This window comes from Gymnogyps californianus, chromosome 5, assembly GCF_018139145.2.
Source record: "Gymnogyps californianus isolate 813 chromosome 5, ASM1813914v2, whole genome shotgun sequence".
Lineage (NCBI taxonomy): Eukaryota > Metazoa > Chordata > Aves > Accipitriformes > Cathartidae > Gymnogyps > Gymnogyps californianus.
The window spans coordinates 68,579,826-68,599,561 of NC_059475.1; the positions used below are offsets into that span (position 1 = coordinate 68,579,826).

Consider the following 19,736-nt stretch of genomic DNA (forward strand, 5'->3'; position numbering starts at 1 on the left):
GCGCCGCCGGCGGGAGGGAGGGTAGACGGGCAGGCGGCGGAACCAATAGCAACGCGCAGCCCGCCTCCCTGCCGGCGGTGGACCAATGGCGAGGCGCGGGGCGGGGCGGGGCGGAGCGCGCGGCGGGGAGGGCGGCCGGCGGGCAGCAGTCGGCGCTGAGGCGCGGTGGGGTGCGGGTGGCTCCTCTCGCTCTGCCGCGGGCCGCTGCCGGTGCCGCGCCGCCGCCCTCCCTCCCCTATGGAAGAGATGGAAGAGGAGCTGAAATGCCCGGTGTGCGGCTCCTTTTACCGGGAGCCCATCATCCTGCCCTGCTCGCACAACCTGTGCCAGGCGTGCGCCCGCAACATCCTAGTGCAGACGCCGGAGTCGGAGTCGCCGCAGAGCCGCCGCGCCTCGGGCTCGGCCGTCTCCGACTACGACTACCTGGACCTGGATAAGATGAGCCTGTACAGCGAGGCGGACAGCGGCTACGGCTCCTACGGCGGCTTCGCCAGCGCTCCCACCACCCCCTGCCAGAAGTCCCCCAACGGCGTCCGCGTCTTCCCGCCGGCCGCCCCGCCGCCCCCCGCCGCCCTCGCGCCGCCGCCGCCGCCGCGCAACGCCTGCCTCACCTGCCCGCAGTGCCACCGCAGCCTGGTGCTGGACGAGCGCGGGTTGCGGGGCTTCCCCCGCAACCGCCTGCTGGAGGGCGTCATCGACCGCTACCAGCAAGGCAGGGCGGCGGCTCTGCGCTGCCAGCTCTGCGAGAAGGCGCCCAAGGAGGCGGCCGTCATGTGCGAGCAGTGCGACGTCTTCTACTGCGATCCCTGCCGCCTGCGATGCCACCCGCCGCGGGGGCCGCTGGCCAAGCATCGCCTGGTCCCGCCGGCCCAGGGTCGCGTCAGCCGCCGCCTCAGCCCCCGCAAGATCTCCACCTGCACCGACCACGAGCTGGAGAACCACAGCATGTACTGCGTGCAGTGCAAGAGCCCCGTCTGCTACCAGTGCCTGGAGGAGGGCAAGCACTCCAGCCACGAAGTCAAGGCCCTGGGCGCCATGTGGAAGCTCCACAAGGTGAGCCCTGGCCCCGGGGCGGCCTCCGCCAGCAGCCCCTGCCGAGCCCCGCGGTTGGGAGATGGCTACGGAGGGCTGCCTGTCCAGCACACCTTGTCCTGCACGGTCCACCTTCCCCCAGCTGGCAGGGTGGGAGCATCGCCTCCCTCCCTTGCCTGCACCAGGGCTGCGTTTTGTACCCTTGCTTGGGAGGAGAGTTGCGCCCCGGCACAGGGAGGCTGGCATCGGGCAGATGATGCTCCCCCCCAAATTGTGACGGCTGGCCCCCGTGAGCCGAGGCTCTGCCAAAGGAGCCGGCAGGGCCTGCGGGTGATGGCCTGGGGGTGGATCAGGGACACCTGCGCTGCAGAGCTGGAAAAGCGACGGGGAGTGATGTTTTCGTGAGGGGGGAGGCATGAAATCCGCCGCGGGGGAGGACGGGGATGCGGGAGCGGGGTGCCGTGGGGTGCTGCTGAGGAAGGGCTGCTGCCTCCTGCCGCACACCGAGTCATTGGGAGGAGGAGGGACGGCCGCGGGCGAGCGGGCAGCGCGGTAGCGGAGCCTTTCGCTGAATACTGATCAGCTCCTCTTGAGCGTACTCACTCCCACACACGTCCTCGCTGGAGGAGAGAGTCCCAGCGCTTGAGGCAGGGACGCAGCCGTCATTAGCTTCAGCTCAACTCCATCCACCCCGCTGCCTCCCTTCCCTCCTTGCACCAGTGACCCCCTCACCGAAGGAACTGGGGCAGAAGTGACTGGGACGCGGGCGGACAGGGCACAAGGGGATGGGCATCACTCCTCGGATGAACATTGAAATAATTGTCCCCTGCTCCGGCAAATCTGTGCAGGCAGGAGCAGGTGGCGGGACCTGTGACAAAGAGTTGGAGAGACGGGGAGGTGCATGACCCCCCCCTGCCAAAAGGGGCTCGGCTGATCGCTTTCCAGGAATGTCTCTGTCGTGCTTTGGCAGGCTGTGTGGCGGCGCGCGGCTCCACAGAAGATGCAGGCTGCTGGGCTGCAGCTCTGCACCCCGTGTTGGGTCAGTGGGTGCATGCAGGGACAGGCCGTCGCTTGTCATGACGCCCCTTGAGAAGGCTGGGAGAAGAGGTAACCACGTTACGTTGCAGTGTGGGAGGAAAGGGTACGGTGGTGCCTGTTGCTGCTGGAAAGGGGCTTATCCTGACCCCTTGTCCTGAACACCCCCTCCCCAGCTTTCCTGCTCTCTTACAAAGATGAAGCCCGTGTGCCAGAGCAGTTTTGGTGCCCCGTGCCCTTGTCCTTACACATGGGGTGCAGTCGCTGCTTCCAACTGGTGTTGGGCTGACGGGGTGCACCGTGGCACAGGTAACTACTGACCCGCTCACAGGAGCTCAGGGGCTCTTCTTCACCGGCGTGTTAGCGTGGCATGAGCCGTCGGATGCTGTGAGCATCTTGCTCCTCTTACGTGTTATGAAACCCAGTAAATGCTCGCTGTGCGAGAGCAGCCTGTTCTCCAGAGTCGGGTCCTCCTGGCCCAGCTCTTGGTGCAGGATGAACCCGTTCAGTCTGTGCTGACACAGAGCAGGAGTGGAGCCGGGTCCAGCTGTCAGTGGTGTTCTCCAAAACAAGAGAAATCTAATGGGTACCAGGCCTTTTCATAAGGTTTTGGGTTCACCTTCCTGCTTTGATTCAGGTGCAGCAAGGCACGCACTTAGATACGCGCATGAGTATCGGGACAACTTCGTATGCAAGTACACAGATACTTCAGATTCAATCCTTGTGTTCTTGATTAGGACAGCTTATTCCTCCTTGGATGCTTAGCTTTTCTTTCAAAATACCTTTTCACAGGGGAGAGCTTTAGCAATGCAGTATTTCATTGGTGTAGCTAACAGACATGGAACTGTAATGTTATTTGAAATGATGATTTTCATGCAGTTTCTCTCAGATTTTTGGAAATCAGAATATGAAGTCGCACCTGCCTTGAGTGAGCCTGTGTTTCTGCAGGTAGTCAAAATGGCTTTTTTGATATGACACTGCAGGGGTTTACTGCTATTTCCTGATGTTTGCTTGTTAGGGGAGGGAAAAGAGTCCGTGGAGTCAATTGTGGCAGTGCGGTATAATTGAAGGAGTGATTTCAGAAGCGCTCCCTGAGATGCTGTGTAACTGAATCAAGGGGGGAGGCGATTGGCATTTCAAGCTTTATCCTGGTTGGGACTGGGCGTTAGGAACCAAACCACCTGTGGATTTGAGCCGGTGAACCTCCTGCAAAAGTATCTGGGTGTCACTTTTTGAGGGGACAGGCCTCTGGCAGCAAGACAAACTTGCTGAAGGGGTGACTGTCCCTTTTTGCCTGATCTTTTCGCAGCGATGAGTGGTTGTAGTGAGTACCTACAGCTCGTAGGAAAGGACAGAGTCGTCAGCTTTTGACTTCTCCGTGATTACAACACCTCTCAGTGCAAAATATTCTTTGGGATGCATCTGTGTTCTTAATTTCTGACCTGAGAAGACTGTGCTTGTCGCCGCAGTCTGCGATGACCCGAGAGTGCCTTGATGAGCTGTTGTTCTTGAAAGCAGCGTTCACGCGTCGGTACGTGATTGCCAGGCCCTAGGCAATCGCTGTTAAGTGCAGCGTGCTTCGCTTTGGAAAGGAGACCGAAGGGCTTTTTACAGACCTCTTTGGGAACTGCCCCAATTTTTGCTTTCCTCTGACAGAGTGCTGATTGTGTGGTTCTTGCAGATGATCATTTCAAAATAATCTGCGCTTGAGGCACAATCAAACGTAATTCAGGAGCTAGGATTTCTAAGCCGGACACAGATTGTGGGAAATCCTCTCTCTTCCTATCTTCCTTTCAGGACAGCTGTTGGGAGAGGGGTAAATATTCAGAGAAACATAGAGGAAAATGGGTTTTTAATCTGAATTGTCCCAGTTTTGTACATATATTGCAGCTGTCTGTATTATATCCTGACAAGTGGGAGTGCTGCTTGGCATGTCAAAAGCAGAAACACAAGATGGAGCTGAATCATTTATTCTTTGCGCATTCAAGTCCCTCTTGCTTATGCTGGGAAGTGTGTGGTGAGTGCAGGCTCAGCAGCTTGCTAATGGTTTTTGATTGATAGATAGATAGATAGATGCATACATACGTATACAAACAGACTGGAAGGGACCTCCAGGGTCACACAGTCCAGTCCCCGGCTATCTCTGGCAGCCCTGAAATCCCATCCATCAGTTGATCAGGCTCTGTCTTAAAAACATTTTCCCCTTGCTGATGCATGTTGGAAAAGGTCTCCCAGAAGTTCATGGTTTCTGGTAGTAGCTTTTAAGCAGGTTTGAAAGCTTTCTGGGTTAGGCAATGGAGAGACAGTGATGTAGAGTAGTTATTCCTGCCCGTTTCTCGTAGGGTGTTGGGTTGTTGCCCAGCACTGTTCTACCTGGCTATCCTCTGCAGAGTCCCTGGTACTTCTGGCCCTGTGGCTGGACACCCTCTCTGGGGTGGGTCATGCCTGCCAGAGGCTGCTTTTGTCTTTGGGATCGGTATCCCGACTGCAGCAAACATGAACCTGGATTTACCGTGCGCAGAAATAAGCTGAAGAGGTCAGTGGTCCCACGGCGAATGGTGATGCAAGCTTCTGCTCTCTTTTGGGGCAGTCGAGCAAGAAGCTTCCCTCTGCTTTGGGTTGGGATCATGGGTTTTCTTTACAAGGGCTCATGGGGCTCTGCCTCTTTTCTCCACTAGCATCTCTTGCACATTCCTTTTACCTTAAACCAAGGCTCTGGGGTGGGACCACTGCCTCCTTTGCCTTGACACTGAAAGGGCAGCAGGTTAGGCAGCCTGTCCAGTTCTTGTAGTGAAGCAGAAACAGGTCTTGACTTCAGTGGAAGGTAAATAGCGCTCTCAGTTACACTTTTACGTGGGATTTAACTGCCCAGGATGGGATTGCCCAGGCTGAAGACACAAACTGTCCTCGGATTGCAAACCCCTGCAGCATCTCTGCAGATTGCAGTAGAGATCAACCCTGTGAACTGATGTTACTCACTCTGTTGAACCAGCTGTAATGATTGTTAGCAGTCAGAGGCTAATTAGTAGAGGTATTATCTAGACCTCAGCTCATCCAGCCTGTCACTAGCACAGATGGGATGAGGGATGTGGGGGGAGCTCTTCTTTTAAGAATCAGAAATCCTATGTATACTAGGCATGACTTTGTTCCAGTTGGTTTGCTCATCTGGGGTGAAGTAGGGGGTGGAAAACACTACCAGTGCCTCTTAGTTTCTGCCCAGGGGACAGCGGGCATCAGAGCCAAGATTGGGACAAGCAGACAGCGGTAGTCATTAGCTTACTTGGCGGGGCCACTGTGTTAGCTGCCAGAGAAACTTTTGTGGGGAGTTGCTTTCTTGAGGCATCGTGAATGTACCGCTGTTGGGTCCATGGGAATTCCTGTAGCCCACAGCGCTTGGGGAAGTATCCAGGGAGTTGCTGTATGACACAGATGTGTTTGCATTTGCGAAGTAAAATATTTGCTGCTAAAACAGAAGCAGGGAGAATCCTTAATCTTTTCCTGTTGCAAGCAACGCTCTTTCCCAAGCCTTGGTTTGATGGCCTTCCCGAATCCCACCGCCCTTGCTCCGTCACCTGCCATCTGCAGCAGCAGGGTCCCTCCTGTCCTTCTCTAGCAATGCCAAACAGCCTTCCCGGTTGCTCCATTTTTCTGTGGCCAAATCCTGAGAGCGGCAAACAGGCTGAGATGCTTTGAAGTGGGGAAAAAAGCAAAGAAATGTCACTGCGGTCCATGGATTTACACCAGCTTGTGTCTGCCTGGGATCCGGAGGTGATGCTGCCTTCTTGCATTAATTTATTTAGAAAACAGCTTTCTGTCAGGTGGCTCTTTCCTCTGCAGGTACTGCAGTTAATGGAGTAAGGAGCAACCGCGAATATCACGTTAATCAAAGGTAACGCAGTACAGCAAGTTCTACGAGGCGTTCTTGGAGCCCCTGTGGCACTTGATGTCAGGAGATGTCCTCTTAGTTATTTGCAAATGAAAATGGGCCCAGGGCCGCCCCAGAGCGGGTGTAAATCACTGCGGCTTCATCAGTTCCAGTGGGAAGTCCAAAAATACACCGACCTGATGGGGCGATGCTGTGTTGCACCATCTGTGCTCAGGCTCTCCAAAGGCTTTTAAGCATCTCAACATGCAGACTGGTGTCTGGTGGGATGTGTCTTCCTCCAGAAAGTTCCTGTGCTCTGTGAATATCAGACCTTTTCTGTTCTCCCCACGTGCTTGTACCTGATTTTTTTCTTCTCTTGGCCACTTTATGAATGAAGGATCCCACTGGCTTGATATTTCTTGCTGCGTTTACTGTAGTGCAAGTCGGGAGCACCGCAGCTGAGGTGGGTGAAAAATCAGCCTGTCGACTAATTCTTGTGTCTCTTTCGTGGAAATTTCAGCGGGTATCAGTGTGTCACGCAGAGATTCTCCTGTCACCACCTCCCTAGCCTGAAAAACCAGGAGGATTAGCAAGCAGAGCAAACAGTGCACGTGGTGTTAAGTAAATGACATGGGAGTGAGAAAAAGGCATTGCTGTTTATTTACCAGGTTTCACAAGATGCACTCGGAGAGCTGACGGCAGTGCAGGGTGGATCTTTGTCAGGAACACGTTCTCAAGAGGCTTATGGGGCTGCTCTGCATTGCTTATTCACCCAAAAGTTCAGGTTTTTAGAGGGAAAACTTTGCTTGGTGTCACTTGCCAGAACCTGTTCACATATGACCCCAAAATCCTATTAAGGAGTCTTGCTGTGTACTTTCTAGAGATCCAACACATACCATTTGGAGATGTTTTCATTTTCTTTCCTAAAGTTTGAAGGAATTTTCTGCATCCCTTGATTAACTTGCATGATTCACATACGTATTCATTTAAAGCAAAGTGCTTTCGAATTGCATGTGTTCCTCCCAGCTGTATCAAAGAATAATTAAAAAAAAACCAAACCAGTTAAGTCATTACAACTCCCCAGCTCTCAAAACTGCTCTTTTGACAGCCTTGTTCCCTGCTTTGTTTGTTCTTGGGATGAGGCGTTCTGTGTTGCTGTGGTATGCATTTTACCTGTTAAATTGGCTTATAAATAAGCCAGCTCATTCCCTGTTCGTTGAGATAGTCCTACTGGGATGAATTGGATAAATATCTATTTAGAGCAAGGCCATAAGCCAAAGAGAGCTCACGGTATAAATCTCTGGTGACCCTAGCTCAGGTAGCGTCCTAGAAGGACCGGCAAAGGCTGGTGCGGCAGAAGCCCAGTTACTGTGAAGAGTAAAGCAATGGTACCAAAGCTCTCTGGATGAAAGTTTCTCAAATTCTCATGGAGCAAGTGGTAACTGAAAAGACTGTGCAAGTTTGGTAAACTGGTGCTCTGGGACTGCCGTTGAGGGGTGACTTGCTGGATGAGGGTCCTACCAGACGGTCATAAAAAGGAAAGCTATTAAAGTTTCTAACAAGGAGACATATGTATATAGAAACTGGGCCCGACTCGCCCATACCAGTGGCACCTCGCTGATGAATACAGAAAGGAGACACGTCCGTTTATAATGCAGAAGAGACCAGAGCCGAGAAAGGATTCAGCTTTCCTATTCAAAGGAAAATTTTGGTGGTGGTCTGAACTAACTTGCATTTTGCCGTCAGAATTGGATGCAGCTTTTGGGGACAGCCTGACCTGGAGCTGGCTGGAAAAGCTCAGTGGAGGCTCAACTTTTCTGATAAGAGCAGAATTTCTAGCTAGAAAGAGTAAGTTCATTTTGAAATTTTCTTGAGCTAGCACCTGGCTGTAGCAACAGGCGAGAACAGAGAGGTTCTTGACTATGAGGGGTGATACCAAACTACGACACAGTAGGTGCAGCATGGACTAGGTTTTGGGTTACTTTTTTGCATTTGATTAGCCATTAAATTCCCTGCGTTACAGAAATACAGGGGCGTTAATAGGTGCGTGCTCCGTTCTGTAACACAGTCAGCAGAAAGCCTTCTGGAAGGGATCTGACAGTTGAGGGATTTCCCATCAGTGTTAATTACCCCTTCCCCTATACTAACCTTATATTAATTGATGGATTTAAAAAAAGGATGGGAACTGGATGTTACTAAGGCACGCATGTTTGTTGCCTGAAGTGCTGTGGGCTGGAGCCACGGTTGCCATTGCCCGAGAGCAGGAGGTCAGATCCGTGGCTGGCGTAAATGAGCACGGCTCCACTGATGCGGCAGCGCTGAGCCATTTGAGTGGAAGATCATGTTTGCAACTTGGATTGCCTCATGCGGAGATCCCAGCCTGGGTGCCCATGCTGGGGCTGCTGCTTCTTCTTCCAGCTTGGAGAGGAGGTGTAATGCCTAAACACCTGGACAAATATCAGTTAAATTATTTGCATGAACCCTGGAACTGTGGCACATCTTTCAACCAGTGATCCCTTTTTTTTTTTTTTTCTTTTTGGGGGTCAGACCCTTGCATTTAGTTCCATTTTTTTCCCTTTCCCCTGGCTGGCCCTTCTGGATTTGCGCCATCAGTTCCCTTCCCTTTTTGCAGTGCCCTGCAGCAGGATTGTTTAGTGTGTGTGAATTAATGATGGCTTATGGTTGTGCTTTCAGCTGGAGGGTGCATAACGCATCCGTAGCATCGCTTGTTTAAGCCTTTGCTGTGGAACTGCAGCTGCTTTCCACCTGCAGCTCTTGGGGTCTTCTCTGATGAAATCCCTCTGTCCTCCCAGATAACCAATGCCCCTTGATTCAAGAGGCATTAATTCACTAATTCTTTTAATGTCACCACTTTCCTCTTCCCTGCTCTTTACCTCTTGACCTTTGCAGGCATCAGCTGGAGATGATGAAAAGAATTGCTGCTCCTGGCCCCGCACTTGGTGCACTGGCTGCCCAGGGTCTCTGTCCCTTTGTTAGCTGGGGCTTTGCTGTGCCGGTGGGCTTTCTGCTTGGGAAGGACCTTTCTGTCTGTAGAGGCAGACTCAGAGGTCTGGTTTTGACTCCAGGGTGTTACTAGGAAAGCATCCCTTTCCAAACAAGTTTCTCTGATTTTATGCTGTGGTGTCTGCATTGGAATATGTATAGCTGGGAGAAGCGGGGGTTGTGTCAAGCTTTGAAATGGGTCCTTTCTCACAAGGCATGTTTCTTGATTTCAAGACACAGACATACTGCTTTGGGGTCAGAGCCACCCTTTCCTTGCTCCCCTTCCTGGCAGGGCTGGGCTATGTTACCCAAAGCACCCAGTGATTCAACCCGAAGCAGAGGAGGAGTGGGAAGACGCTGGCAAGTGCAGCTCCGGCTGTTTATACTGCACCGAGGAAGGGAACTGTGGCAGCATTTCCCTGAGGATGCTGGAAAAAGAAGGGGTGGGCTCGTGGCTGTGACTGGAGGGTGGTTCTCCCTGCCAAGGAATTGCCTTGTGCTCCTGGGCAAATAATTGCATAGCCTCCCTGTCTGTCCTTTCCCCTGCCTCAGACTGCCCTAGCTTGTTCAAAGCTGCCTCTTAGAAATGTATGTTTAGCACAGCTCCCTTCCTCCAGCCTGGCAACCTGATCATGGTGTAATGCAAATTCATAACCAAGCACCTTCTGCTACACGTGGAGATGTATTGAGAATTTCCAACAACACAGAGGGCATCGTAGCTGTCAGGGCTGGGTGAAATCCCATCAAGGACATAATGAGAGCATCAGCCTCCCTCCTTGGGAAAGCACTGCCATACATGCTCAGTCTTAAATTGAAGTCACAGAGATTTAAGGGCATGACTTAAACGCTTTCTTGAGTTGGGGCGTCTGAAATAGTAAACTGGTGAGAGCCCTTGATGTGCAAACAGCGTCGGATTAACTGCGTGCTGGGTGAGAGCTGGCGTTTTCCCTTGGCTCGGTGACAGATGCCACTGCTTCCTGGGAACACAGCGCTCTTTCTTTGGCAGGGTACAAGATAGAAGTGTAAAACAAGCTTTGACTTTCATGGCAAAGCCAGTGAAGTCTTAGTCTTGCTGTCTGAGGAAGCAGTCAAAATGCCTCTGATTGTCCCGACGTATATTTTATTGGTGCTCCTTTGTAGTTCAGCCGACTGCCTCTTTCTTATGCCATTTTTAATCTACAGCCAGCTCTTTGTGAGGGTCTTTTCTAGGAGGAGCAGCAGCAGTGGTTCAAGTCGCGCTGTTGCATAAAACCCACTCAGCTCCGCAGCTCAGATGTGGCCAAGTTTGTCCTGTATCCATCCCGCAGCAACACTTCTTCCATTTTGATGTTGAATTCCCTGGAAATGAGGACCTGAAAGGGCATTTGCTTAGGTCTGTGCCGCCATCAGCCCACAGCTCGGTGAATCAGAGCAAGTGCGTAGACACAGATTCTCACCTATGAGATTATTTCTCACCTCCCCCGGAGCACAGCAGTTAAAATTTGTTGTGGGCTAAAAAAAAAAAAAAAAAAAAATCCTGTACCCACAAAGAATTGTGGTTTTGTGTCATTTTAAATTTTGCCCTCTGGCTGCTCGGCAGGATGGAGGGGAGCCGAGCGCTGCACCTTCCCCTCTGCTCTGCTAATGACAGATGACAGCCCAGATCGAGGGGCAAGAAGGTTATTTGATCATATCGACTGTGTGTATCGTGCTGTGCTTCTGGAGCTACGAACCAGATGACCGACCAGTCGATCCATCTGTGACTTGGGCAATGGTTAGGCTCTCTATTGATTTCCTACCGCGGCGCCGGGTTGTCAGATGGCGAAGGGCACGCTGCAAGCAGCTCCGAGGAGGATCCTTCCTCCGTTTCTGGCTGGCAGGTGACTTGCCCGCGTCTCTGCTGGGCAGACCCTGCCAAGTTGCAAGCTGACCGGCTGCCTGTTGCAGCGGGTTTCTGGCTCGTGTTGCCGTGCCCCAGGTATTTGCTTTCGGCAGATGTGCCAGATGTGGCTGATTGGCCTGACGTGTGATCCCTTGATGAGCTGTGGGCGGTAGGTAGGTGCCAGAGGAAGGCCACCACGCTGCTCTGCTGCTGGGTTTCTCGTCGTTGTGTGAGGCTTGGAGGAATGCATCTGTTGCAGGGGAGAAAGGTGAGAGGAGGGAAGGGAAAGGAGGTAGGATCTCACCCCGTGCTCTCAGCTGCTTTCTCCTTCCCCACCTTGCAGCTGCAGTGCTTCAGCAGCTGGGGAGGACCCAGGGACAGTGGAGTGCTATTTATTTAGTAGAGCTAAGTTTGACTCCTTTCCTAACTGGTCTCGGGAGAAATATGCCTCTTTCCCCTCGCGATGGAGGGAGTGTAAGGAACTCTACCTGATGAGACTGAAACCTCATTTGAACCCTCTTTGTGATTGAACTAGAGCCGTTTTATGATTCAAGTGAGTCAGCTGGCTCCAGGATGCTGTGAGAACCAATGCAGGTGGATTTTGTTTTGAAACAACCCCATTTCTGCTCGGGCAAAAGATATTTTGTTCAATTATAGCGCAGTTCTTAGTGCATAGCAAGCGAGAGCACAGTGCAATGCAGCAGGAGGAGGAGCAAGCCAGCCACGTCTTCTCGGTGGTATCCTGAGACTTGCATGAGTAGGTTATCACGGGGAGAAATGTCAAAGCTGGTGGAGCTGTTTGTGTAGTGGTTTAGCTGGCTTTTAGCTCGTGCCTTACAGGTTTGATTTCCAGGGTTTTGTAGCTATCTAGGTACTGGTAGCTGCATGGTCAATCTTCACCTGAGAGTGGGCACTGTTGGGAAGCGAAGTCTGGCTGTGCTCAGGATCTCGGAAGGCACTGGAAATAAAGTAGTGAGATCAGATTTATAAGCAGGTGCTCTTCACCCCAGGCTTCTGCCCTATTTCTCAGCTGGAGTAAATCAACGTAGATTCATTGACTTAAGTGTCTTCCTTCCTGAGCATGATCCTTTCCCTGTGACTGCGCTAGAAACAAGGGGAATAAACAGCCTGCTTCAAACATGAGCTGCCTGTGACCTGGGGGAATACCTCCTGCAATTACGTGATGTTTCTTCTGCTGAGTGGGAAAAATGGGACACTTCTATGGGGCTGTTTCAGTTCCTGGGATCGTTTGCAACTCGGCAGAGGCGATGTCAGGAAGATGACACTGTGCAAGGTCGTTTGTGGCAATTTGCACGGATCGTCTTTCTGCAGGAGCACATGCACTCAGCATTTGGCATCTCGGTTCATCTTGTGATGCATTAAAGGAAAGTTGGGGGAATGATTTATGTCATGACTGCAGCAGGCAGTGTATGGTAGGATAAAAGCCCTTCCTGCCATATGCCACAGATTTGGTTTCAATAAAGCTGTGAATTGTTATAGTTGTCATGAGTTATGTCAGGTCCGAGAGTCTTGGGTTTTACAAAACCAGCCTGTGCCCAGAGGGATCTGGGAGGGAGCAAGGGAGAGGGACAGACTTTTTAGCAGGGCCTGTTGCGATAGGACAAGGGGTAATGGTTTTAAACTAAAAGAGGGTAGATTCAGACTAGATACAAGGAAGAAATTTTTTACGATGAGGCTGGTGAAACACTGGCATAGGTTGCCCAGAGAGGTGGTAGATGCCCCCTCCTTGGAAATATTCAAGGTCAGGTTGGACGGGGCTCTGAGCAACCTGATCGCGTTGAAGATGTCCCTGCTCATTGCAGGGGGTTGGACTAGATGGCCTTTAAAGGTCCCTTCCAACCCAAACGTTCTATGATTCTATGACAGTTGAGCAGTTTGATGCCAGATGGGTCTGGAATGGCAACATGTGCAGAACTTGGTCGTCTTAAGATATGGCTAAGGCCTTGTGCAGATCGTGCCATCGAATGCCATTGACCGCAGTGATTTGTCCCATCTCCATTCCGTGCGCGTGATGAGAGTTGACAGAAACCCAACGACTGACCTACATACTCTTGCAAAACTGGAGGTTTTTTATGGTTGCCTAGCTCCAGCATATGGCACCTGGCTGGCACTCGTTGCGTGATCTAAACCACCCGCAGCGGTTCTCCCCAGCACCCGGTGAAGTCTGTGTGTCAGGAGCGCACATCTGAGGGCTTCGTCATCCCCCAGTCCTGCAAAGGCTCCTTGGGGTTTTATCATTGAATTGGTGGTGATTCCCCACTGGAGAAAGCAATCGTATTGTCAAATGAGAGGAAAGGTGCTAGCCAGAAAATAAGCGAATTGAGCTCATATTTCATCAGGAGGCTGGGACTGGAAGGGTGGGATACTGGAGTTTTTCCTCGCCCAGCGTGTGGACTGGTGGTTTCCAGCAGAGATCACCAAGGATGTCTGAAGGGCACCAGGCAGTGTGATTTATTCAGAGCTGTCTTCAGGTAGGTCATGGAACAGTTCCCTTCTAGTGAATGTGGTTTTCATCACCTTGTATGTTACAAACAGTAAAATGAGTGTAATTTAAAGCAAAAACATACAAGCAGAGCTTGTATTTATGCAGTCGCCAAGTGTTAAGCCGTTCCAGAAGAGTTTATATCACAGCAGGGTTCCTGAACCCAAGAAAACATCCACTTTACTTGTACGTGCCCCAAAATACATTTGATTTCAATTAAATATAATGAAGCTTACAGAACCAATGTCGTCACCTGGAGAGAGCATGTGCTGCAGCGTCAAGTTCGGGGAGCTGTGCTGATTTAGACTGCCTGAGACTCCACTATAATATATGACTGCTGTGGTTTAACCCCAGCCGGCAACTCAGCCCCACACAGCCGCTCGCTCACTCCCCCCTGGTGGGATGGGGGAGAGAATTGGAAGAGTAAAAGCAAGAAAACTCGTGGGTTGAGATAAAGACAGTTTAACAGGTAAAGCAAAAGCCGCGCACGCAAGCAAAGCAAAACAAGGAATTCATTCACCGCTTCCCATGGGCAGGCAGGTGCTCAGCCATCGCCAGGAAAGCAGGGCTCCATCACACGTAACCGTTACTTGGGAAGACAAACGCCATCACTCCAAATGTCCTCACATTCCTCCTTCTTCCCCCAGCTTTATGTGCTGAGCATGACGTCCCATGGTATGGAATGCCCCTTGGGTCAGTTGGGGACAGCTGTCCCGGCTGTGTCCCCTCCCAACTCCTTGTGCCCCCCCAGCCTGCTCGCTGGTGGGGTGGAGTGAGGAGCAGAAAAGGCCTTGGCTCTGTGTAAGCACTACTCAGCAATAACGGAAACATCTTGGTATTATGAACACTGTTTTCAGCACAAATCCAAACCACAGCCCCATACCAGCTACTGTGAAGAAAATTAACTCTATTCCAGCCAAAACCAGCACAATGACCTATTAATAAATGTGCTTACCAGGGATCTGGAGCAGAGTTATGTGCCTAATGACCATCTCTGTGAAAAGCTTTTAACCTCGGCAAAATGTTTACAAAATCAATATTTATTATATTGCAGTCATTTTGTTTAAATAGACAGTTTACTTGGTTTGGGGTATCCAAGTTGATTTGCAGTTACAGTTTGAAGGAGCCAAGTGATCTCCGAATACAAGTATCACAAATGTGTGTCGAGTGTGTAATTTAAGGCCACAATTCATTTGTGCAGAGTGGTCCCTGCCATCAGGAATAACCGTGGTAACTTGAAGTGGTTTTCTCCTTCAGCGTGAGGTTGGTGGAATTCGACTCTGAAAATTTATATGCAATTGGTAGGTAATTTATATAACAGTTTATGTAACAACTTACTGCGTTCACGATTTTGCATGTGCATAAATACATTAATCTACCTCTTCGTTACTGAGAATATTTTAAAAGCAGGTAGCCTCAGCGGCTGCACAGCTCTGCAATAAAGCATCGGTATTTATTCCAAGACAGTTGATACATAGATGATTATTTTTAATGTCTGTGTTCAGAGTGGCAGATAATATAGTCTATAATTAAATACCAGTAACATCCCTGGCCCTAGACAAGGGATACGGAGATGATAGGATGTGAATGTGGCAGGCAGAGGAAGAGTGGACGGCGGGGAGATAGATCTCTCGTTCCGCTGAGAAGCATTTTGGCTCCAGCTCTGCACAGCCCTCCACGTGCTCCCTCCAGCACACCCACGGGTGGCTGGCTTCCAGTGGCCTTGGTCACCCGGCTGGACCCTCCCATTCCCGGGAGAGATGGGGTCTGTGCGAGGAGTGCCGTGGCCATGCTGATGCAGTGTCCCCAAAGGGTGGTGGGTGGGAGGACCTGCTCGTGTGCCCCTCTGAGCAGGGCTTTATATGTGCATGCTTAAGCAAGCCCTCAAGTTGCGCTGATCTATTTGCCCTGCAAAACTGAGATTTTGTTTCGAGGCTGTTACACCCGGCAGCATGAAATACATTCCTCCTCTTAAGGGCTCGTCCTGTGGCACACAGGTGCCTCCTTGGTGGCTTTCCACAGTGGAAGTGCCTGTGATGGCTCCAAGCCCACAGTGCTGTTTGCTCTTGGTACTGCTGCATTTGCAGCAAGTGCATTTTGTTGCCGCTTTGCTGGAAGCCTTGCGAGCCCCCTCCCTGTGCTTGAGAGAAGGAAGGGAAGGACAGGCCTGGGCAGGCTTTGCTTAATGAGCTGGTTTTCCCTTCTGTATTCAAAATTGCTTGTAAGTTTGAATAGAAACGTATTTAAGTAAGTCAAAATCTTCAAGGATCAAAGCTGCAACCCAAAGGAACAGGCCCTGGCACTTTGGTTAACTTACCCCCTTGCCTTGCGATGTGCCACTGAAAAAAGCCCAAACTTCACATTTTAGAGTTATATTGGAAACCCTGGTTTTCTGCAACATTTCTGTTCAGAGCCTTTGTCCTTTATTCCTTCCAAGCTGTCACGAGAAGCAACCACAGCCTCTTCACAGTACTAGTGCTTTGAAGCCAGCGGTGCTAGAGGTGAAGGCGAGCACGTGTGCTGCCCTGTACAGCTTTCTGCCCGGAGCTGGGTGGTACAGACAGGCCGAAGAGCATGGGGCAGCCATGGGACAAACCCAGGCTCGTCCTGTGCATGCGAATTGTGAAACCAAGGAGTCATGGCAGGGACACTCAAGCTGACCGCCTGGGAGCTAATTAAGAGTCAGGGCTAATGAGCTCAGGCAGAGCACTGGGCTAATCCCACTAGAGTAGGTCTGTTTTTCATCCAGCTCTGTGGAGTGGACATCCCAGTTCAGACTCCCATGGGAGTCCCTGCACCCTTCTCTTCTGCACCACGTTAACATACCTAATGAAACCAATACCTGCCAGAGCACCTTTGAACACTGTCAGGCTACGTGAAGCCCCTCTGCTACGTGTACGGGCTGCTGCTAAGATGCCCCTTCTCCTGAGCAGGTACTCTTTGCTTACCGATCGGGTCCTTGCTGCATGGGACCAGAATTAAGTAGCAGAAGGAGTGAAACTCGTCTGAAATTCGCTTCTGCTGCTGCTCGTCCACGTAGCCCAGCAGCAGGGAGAACAAAGAGCATTTTAACAAGGTGCTTCCAGCCCCTGCCAGCACATTGAGGTGTGTTTGCTTTCCACACCCAGGAGATCCTCTCCCATTCTCTTTAACATTTGTTGGCGTCACGGCAAAGCTGGAGACTGGAATAACAGACCTGCTGAGACACTGCGGACCAATACCGCAAACTGACCAGCTTAGTGCTGGGTTTGAAGCTGAGCTTATAAATATTACTAAAGTACCTGTCTCCCCAAGAGTTTCAAATCCTCAGCAGGCATGTTGCAAGAGACTTCTTTTCCCCCTAAGTTAAACCAGTGACTTAAAACAAACCTTTCACCTAAGTGGAAAGAGTGGGGCTTTTGCTGACTTTGCAAAATGAGAGGGGTCTCCGACTGCCTGTCGAATACAGATTGCACAAGGTCTCCGGAGACTCTTCTTTTAAAAAATGAAAAAAAAATTTTCTGTAGAAGAGATCAAATGTATCACTTCCAACTGTGTTTGTACTTTTGTGGTATAAAAGGGCTGTTGTGTGTAAAGATAAATACTGCACAGCCTTGTCTGAGATTTGAGATACCGCCTGCTAATCCTGTACGCGGCTCTTTACAAGGCAGTTTACAACTTAAGGTGACCATTTGATGTGCCTTCTGTGAACTAAACCTGTCTTTCATTTCCCCCCTTCCCCGCTCACATATTTGAATTAGAGAGTTTCTCCAGGTTTTTTTCCTTTACCTTGGTAGCTCTTAAGTTAAAAACCACATGTTCCCATTGGGTTGTCTCATCACTGTAGCTAGCAGCAGCCACAAGTCAGAGACCAAGGTGACGGGCTTCTTTTATTACGACAGTTGTTAACTTATTAGGAGCGGCTGCACATCCCGTGTCTTCTCTGCTGATTTACCTTGGGCTACACAGAGATGCGGGTCAGCTCTCAAGTGAGAGAGGTAGCCTGCTGCCCAGTGACCCCGAGAGGCTCAGTTTGGAGATGACACAGTGTCTTCCATACCACATCCCTCCTGCCCTGCCCTTGACTTGGATGCCAGCTTGGAATTGGCCTTTCCCCTTAGATCTCATGGCCTCCTTTGCCTGTCTCATCCCAAGGAGGGATCGCCATCACTTCTGTGTCACCCCCGACTGTCCTTTCACTGTCACAAGCTGCTTGATCTTCTCAGGCCCTTCTGCATCTCCCACATTACTTCCCTGGCCTCCTGGAAGCTCCTTTCCAACAAAGTGCATGGTGGAGGAAAGGGGCAGCTCTTGTGCTGGGGCCCCGCTGCTCAGCACCATTTTCTCCCTTCTTTGCTGCTTCTCATCTGGTCTTTGGCTTCTCACCGTGTTGGGTACCTCATTCCCATGTTTGTTCATAAGGGTTTAAACCGTTTCTCATCCCACATTAGACGTGTTCATGTTTTAGTCGGAGAATGAGGGAGCAGCGACTCCTGCTAGGTGATTGCAGCCACTGCTTGAGATAAAGGAGAACTGACTGCTGTTCCCTCTCCCGATCGGGCAGAGCCAGCGCAGAAGCAAGTGTTAGATATATCTGGATTTTTAAAGGTGTCATCGTCAGCCGGAGGAAACCCTGCACATGGTGAGCACATAACCAGGGTCTTGTGGAGGACTTTGGACTGAGATGCAATATGTTTGCTAGTCCTCCCTGAGACTTCACCTCCCTCTCTTGCTGTTGCCCTGTTTCTCCTGCCCTTTCCAGATTCCTCCGTTCTGCCTCTGCCGGGCTCCCTCTCTCCCAGTTTCTCTGTTGGTCATTGCCCCTTCTCAGCCCAGCTGAGCGGTACCTATCCTTGCACAGGGGAGCTGGATCCACCCTGCGAAGGCACACACATCTGTTGCACGCCTCCGTTTTTTTTCTCACTTTGCTATTTCCCAAGCATCCTTTTTCATTTCGCACTGGTTGGAGGTGATTGCTACGTGAATCTTCCAATGTTCTTCCTGGACTGGAGCTCACATCTATTTCTTGTGTATGTTTATGGCCGGGAAGATATCTTAGAGCTCTTTTGATTCCTACTCTTAGTGGTGCTGGCAAACCCTCATTTGCCGGTCCAGGGATATTCCTCCTTCACGTGATGTGATTTTGTTGCTTTTGACTGCTGTGCCCCGTGGTGGTCCCCCCAGCTTGGCTTTCCATCCGCCTGGCTGTGCTCAGATCCCAACCGCACATCTGAAGCCCTTGCAGAAGCCAAGTTTCTCGAGGCCCTCCAAAGCAGCGGGGGCCAGGTTGGCGAGGCTTGGGCTGCTTGTGGAGTGATTTATCCTGGCCTTGCTGGTGGTGCCTTTGCTGCAGGGGGATGCGAGAGTCCAACATCCAGGTGTATCCTCCCCACACTGAGACAGGATATTATTCTCTGAGAGGTATTTACTGTATATGTGGCTCCTTTTCTCCTTAGGCTGCTTTTTCTTTAAGGTCTTGGGAGCACTTCTTTCTTTCATCTAAAAAAAAAAAAAACTATTACTGAAGTAAATGTGAATTTCCCCCCCCTCCCATCCCTTGGTACTTCCTGGATTCTTCACTCCTTCATAAATAATCATGAATGATTCAGTGAGTCCATTAACTGCTTTCCTTGTGACACTAAGATGTATTGCTCAGCTCCAGCGATTTGGATATCCTTCAGTTCTGGGTACGGAGCCCCCTCGCCTCCTCGCTCTCTGTAGGTACACTGACAAGTTCTTCATTACTTCCTAATTAGCCATACGTCCTTTCTTATTAAAGAATAATTTTTTTAAAGGCACTCATTGTCTCAGCTCTTCCAGAATTATTGATTTATTCTTCCTCTTTTTTTATTAATGGGTCTACAACCTTCTCATAATCCATCCAGTTCATTTGGTTAGCCTTCCCGGTAATGACTCTCATCCTCCCCTGCCTACACCCTTCCTAGTCTCATAACTGCCTTCAAGTGCTTTTGTCACTCTGTGCTTCTCTCTGTGGTTTATTTTCCTTGAAAATCTTAGTGTGGGCTCTCAAGAGGCCACTTCAGACACATCTTCTGAGCTCGAGGGAGTGGGGTTTCCAAAGAGCTCGTTCCTGGCTTGCATTGGGAGAGCTGGAAGTTGAAATCCTCAGAGGTTTTAAATCTTTGCACTTGCTGAATTCACACCTTCCTGCACTGCCCTGCGCCTTCGCTCTGGGCACCTTGCTGGCTTTGCTAGCCTCCTTCCTGGAGGACCTGGTGTTAAACCACTTCCACCGGCTGCTTGTTCCTTCCTCCTTTGTGCTGTGCCACGTTGCCCTGCTTCCAAAAGGGATTATAGGCCTGCAAGCCAGCAAGCGAGGAGACCAGAGGTCTGGGTCTTCTGCCCATCGGTACCCTTTCAGTGCTCCTGAGCAAACAGGACACCCACAGAGTTGCTCCGTTGGTTTTGCCGTGGCATCCTCTGCGAGCCGGGAAGGC

The 19,736-nt window shown here is 50.9% G+C and overlaps 1 protein-coding gene across 19 annotated transcripts in view; it reads left to right on the forward strand.

The window, feature by feature from the left end:
• Positions 1 to 237: 237 nt before the first annotated feature.
• The window catches only part of TRIM9 (tripartite motif containing 9), a 69,615-nt gene continuing 50,116 nt past the window's right edge, over positions 238 to 19,736 (forward strand). For all 19 annotated transcript variants that reach the window (XM_050897988.1, XM_050897995.1, XM_050897989.1 and 16 more), the window contains exon 1: positions 238 to 1,053. In XM_050897988.1, the coding sequence (XP_050753945.1) occupies positions 238 to 1,053 (816 nt within the window). The remainder of the gene's footprint in view (positions 1,054 to 19,736) is intronic.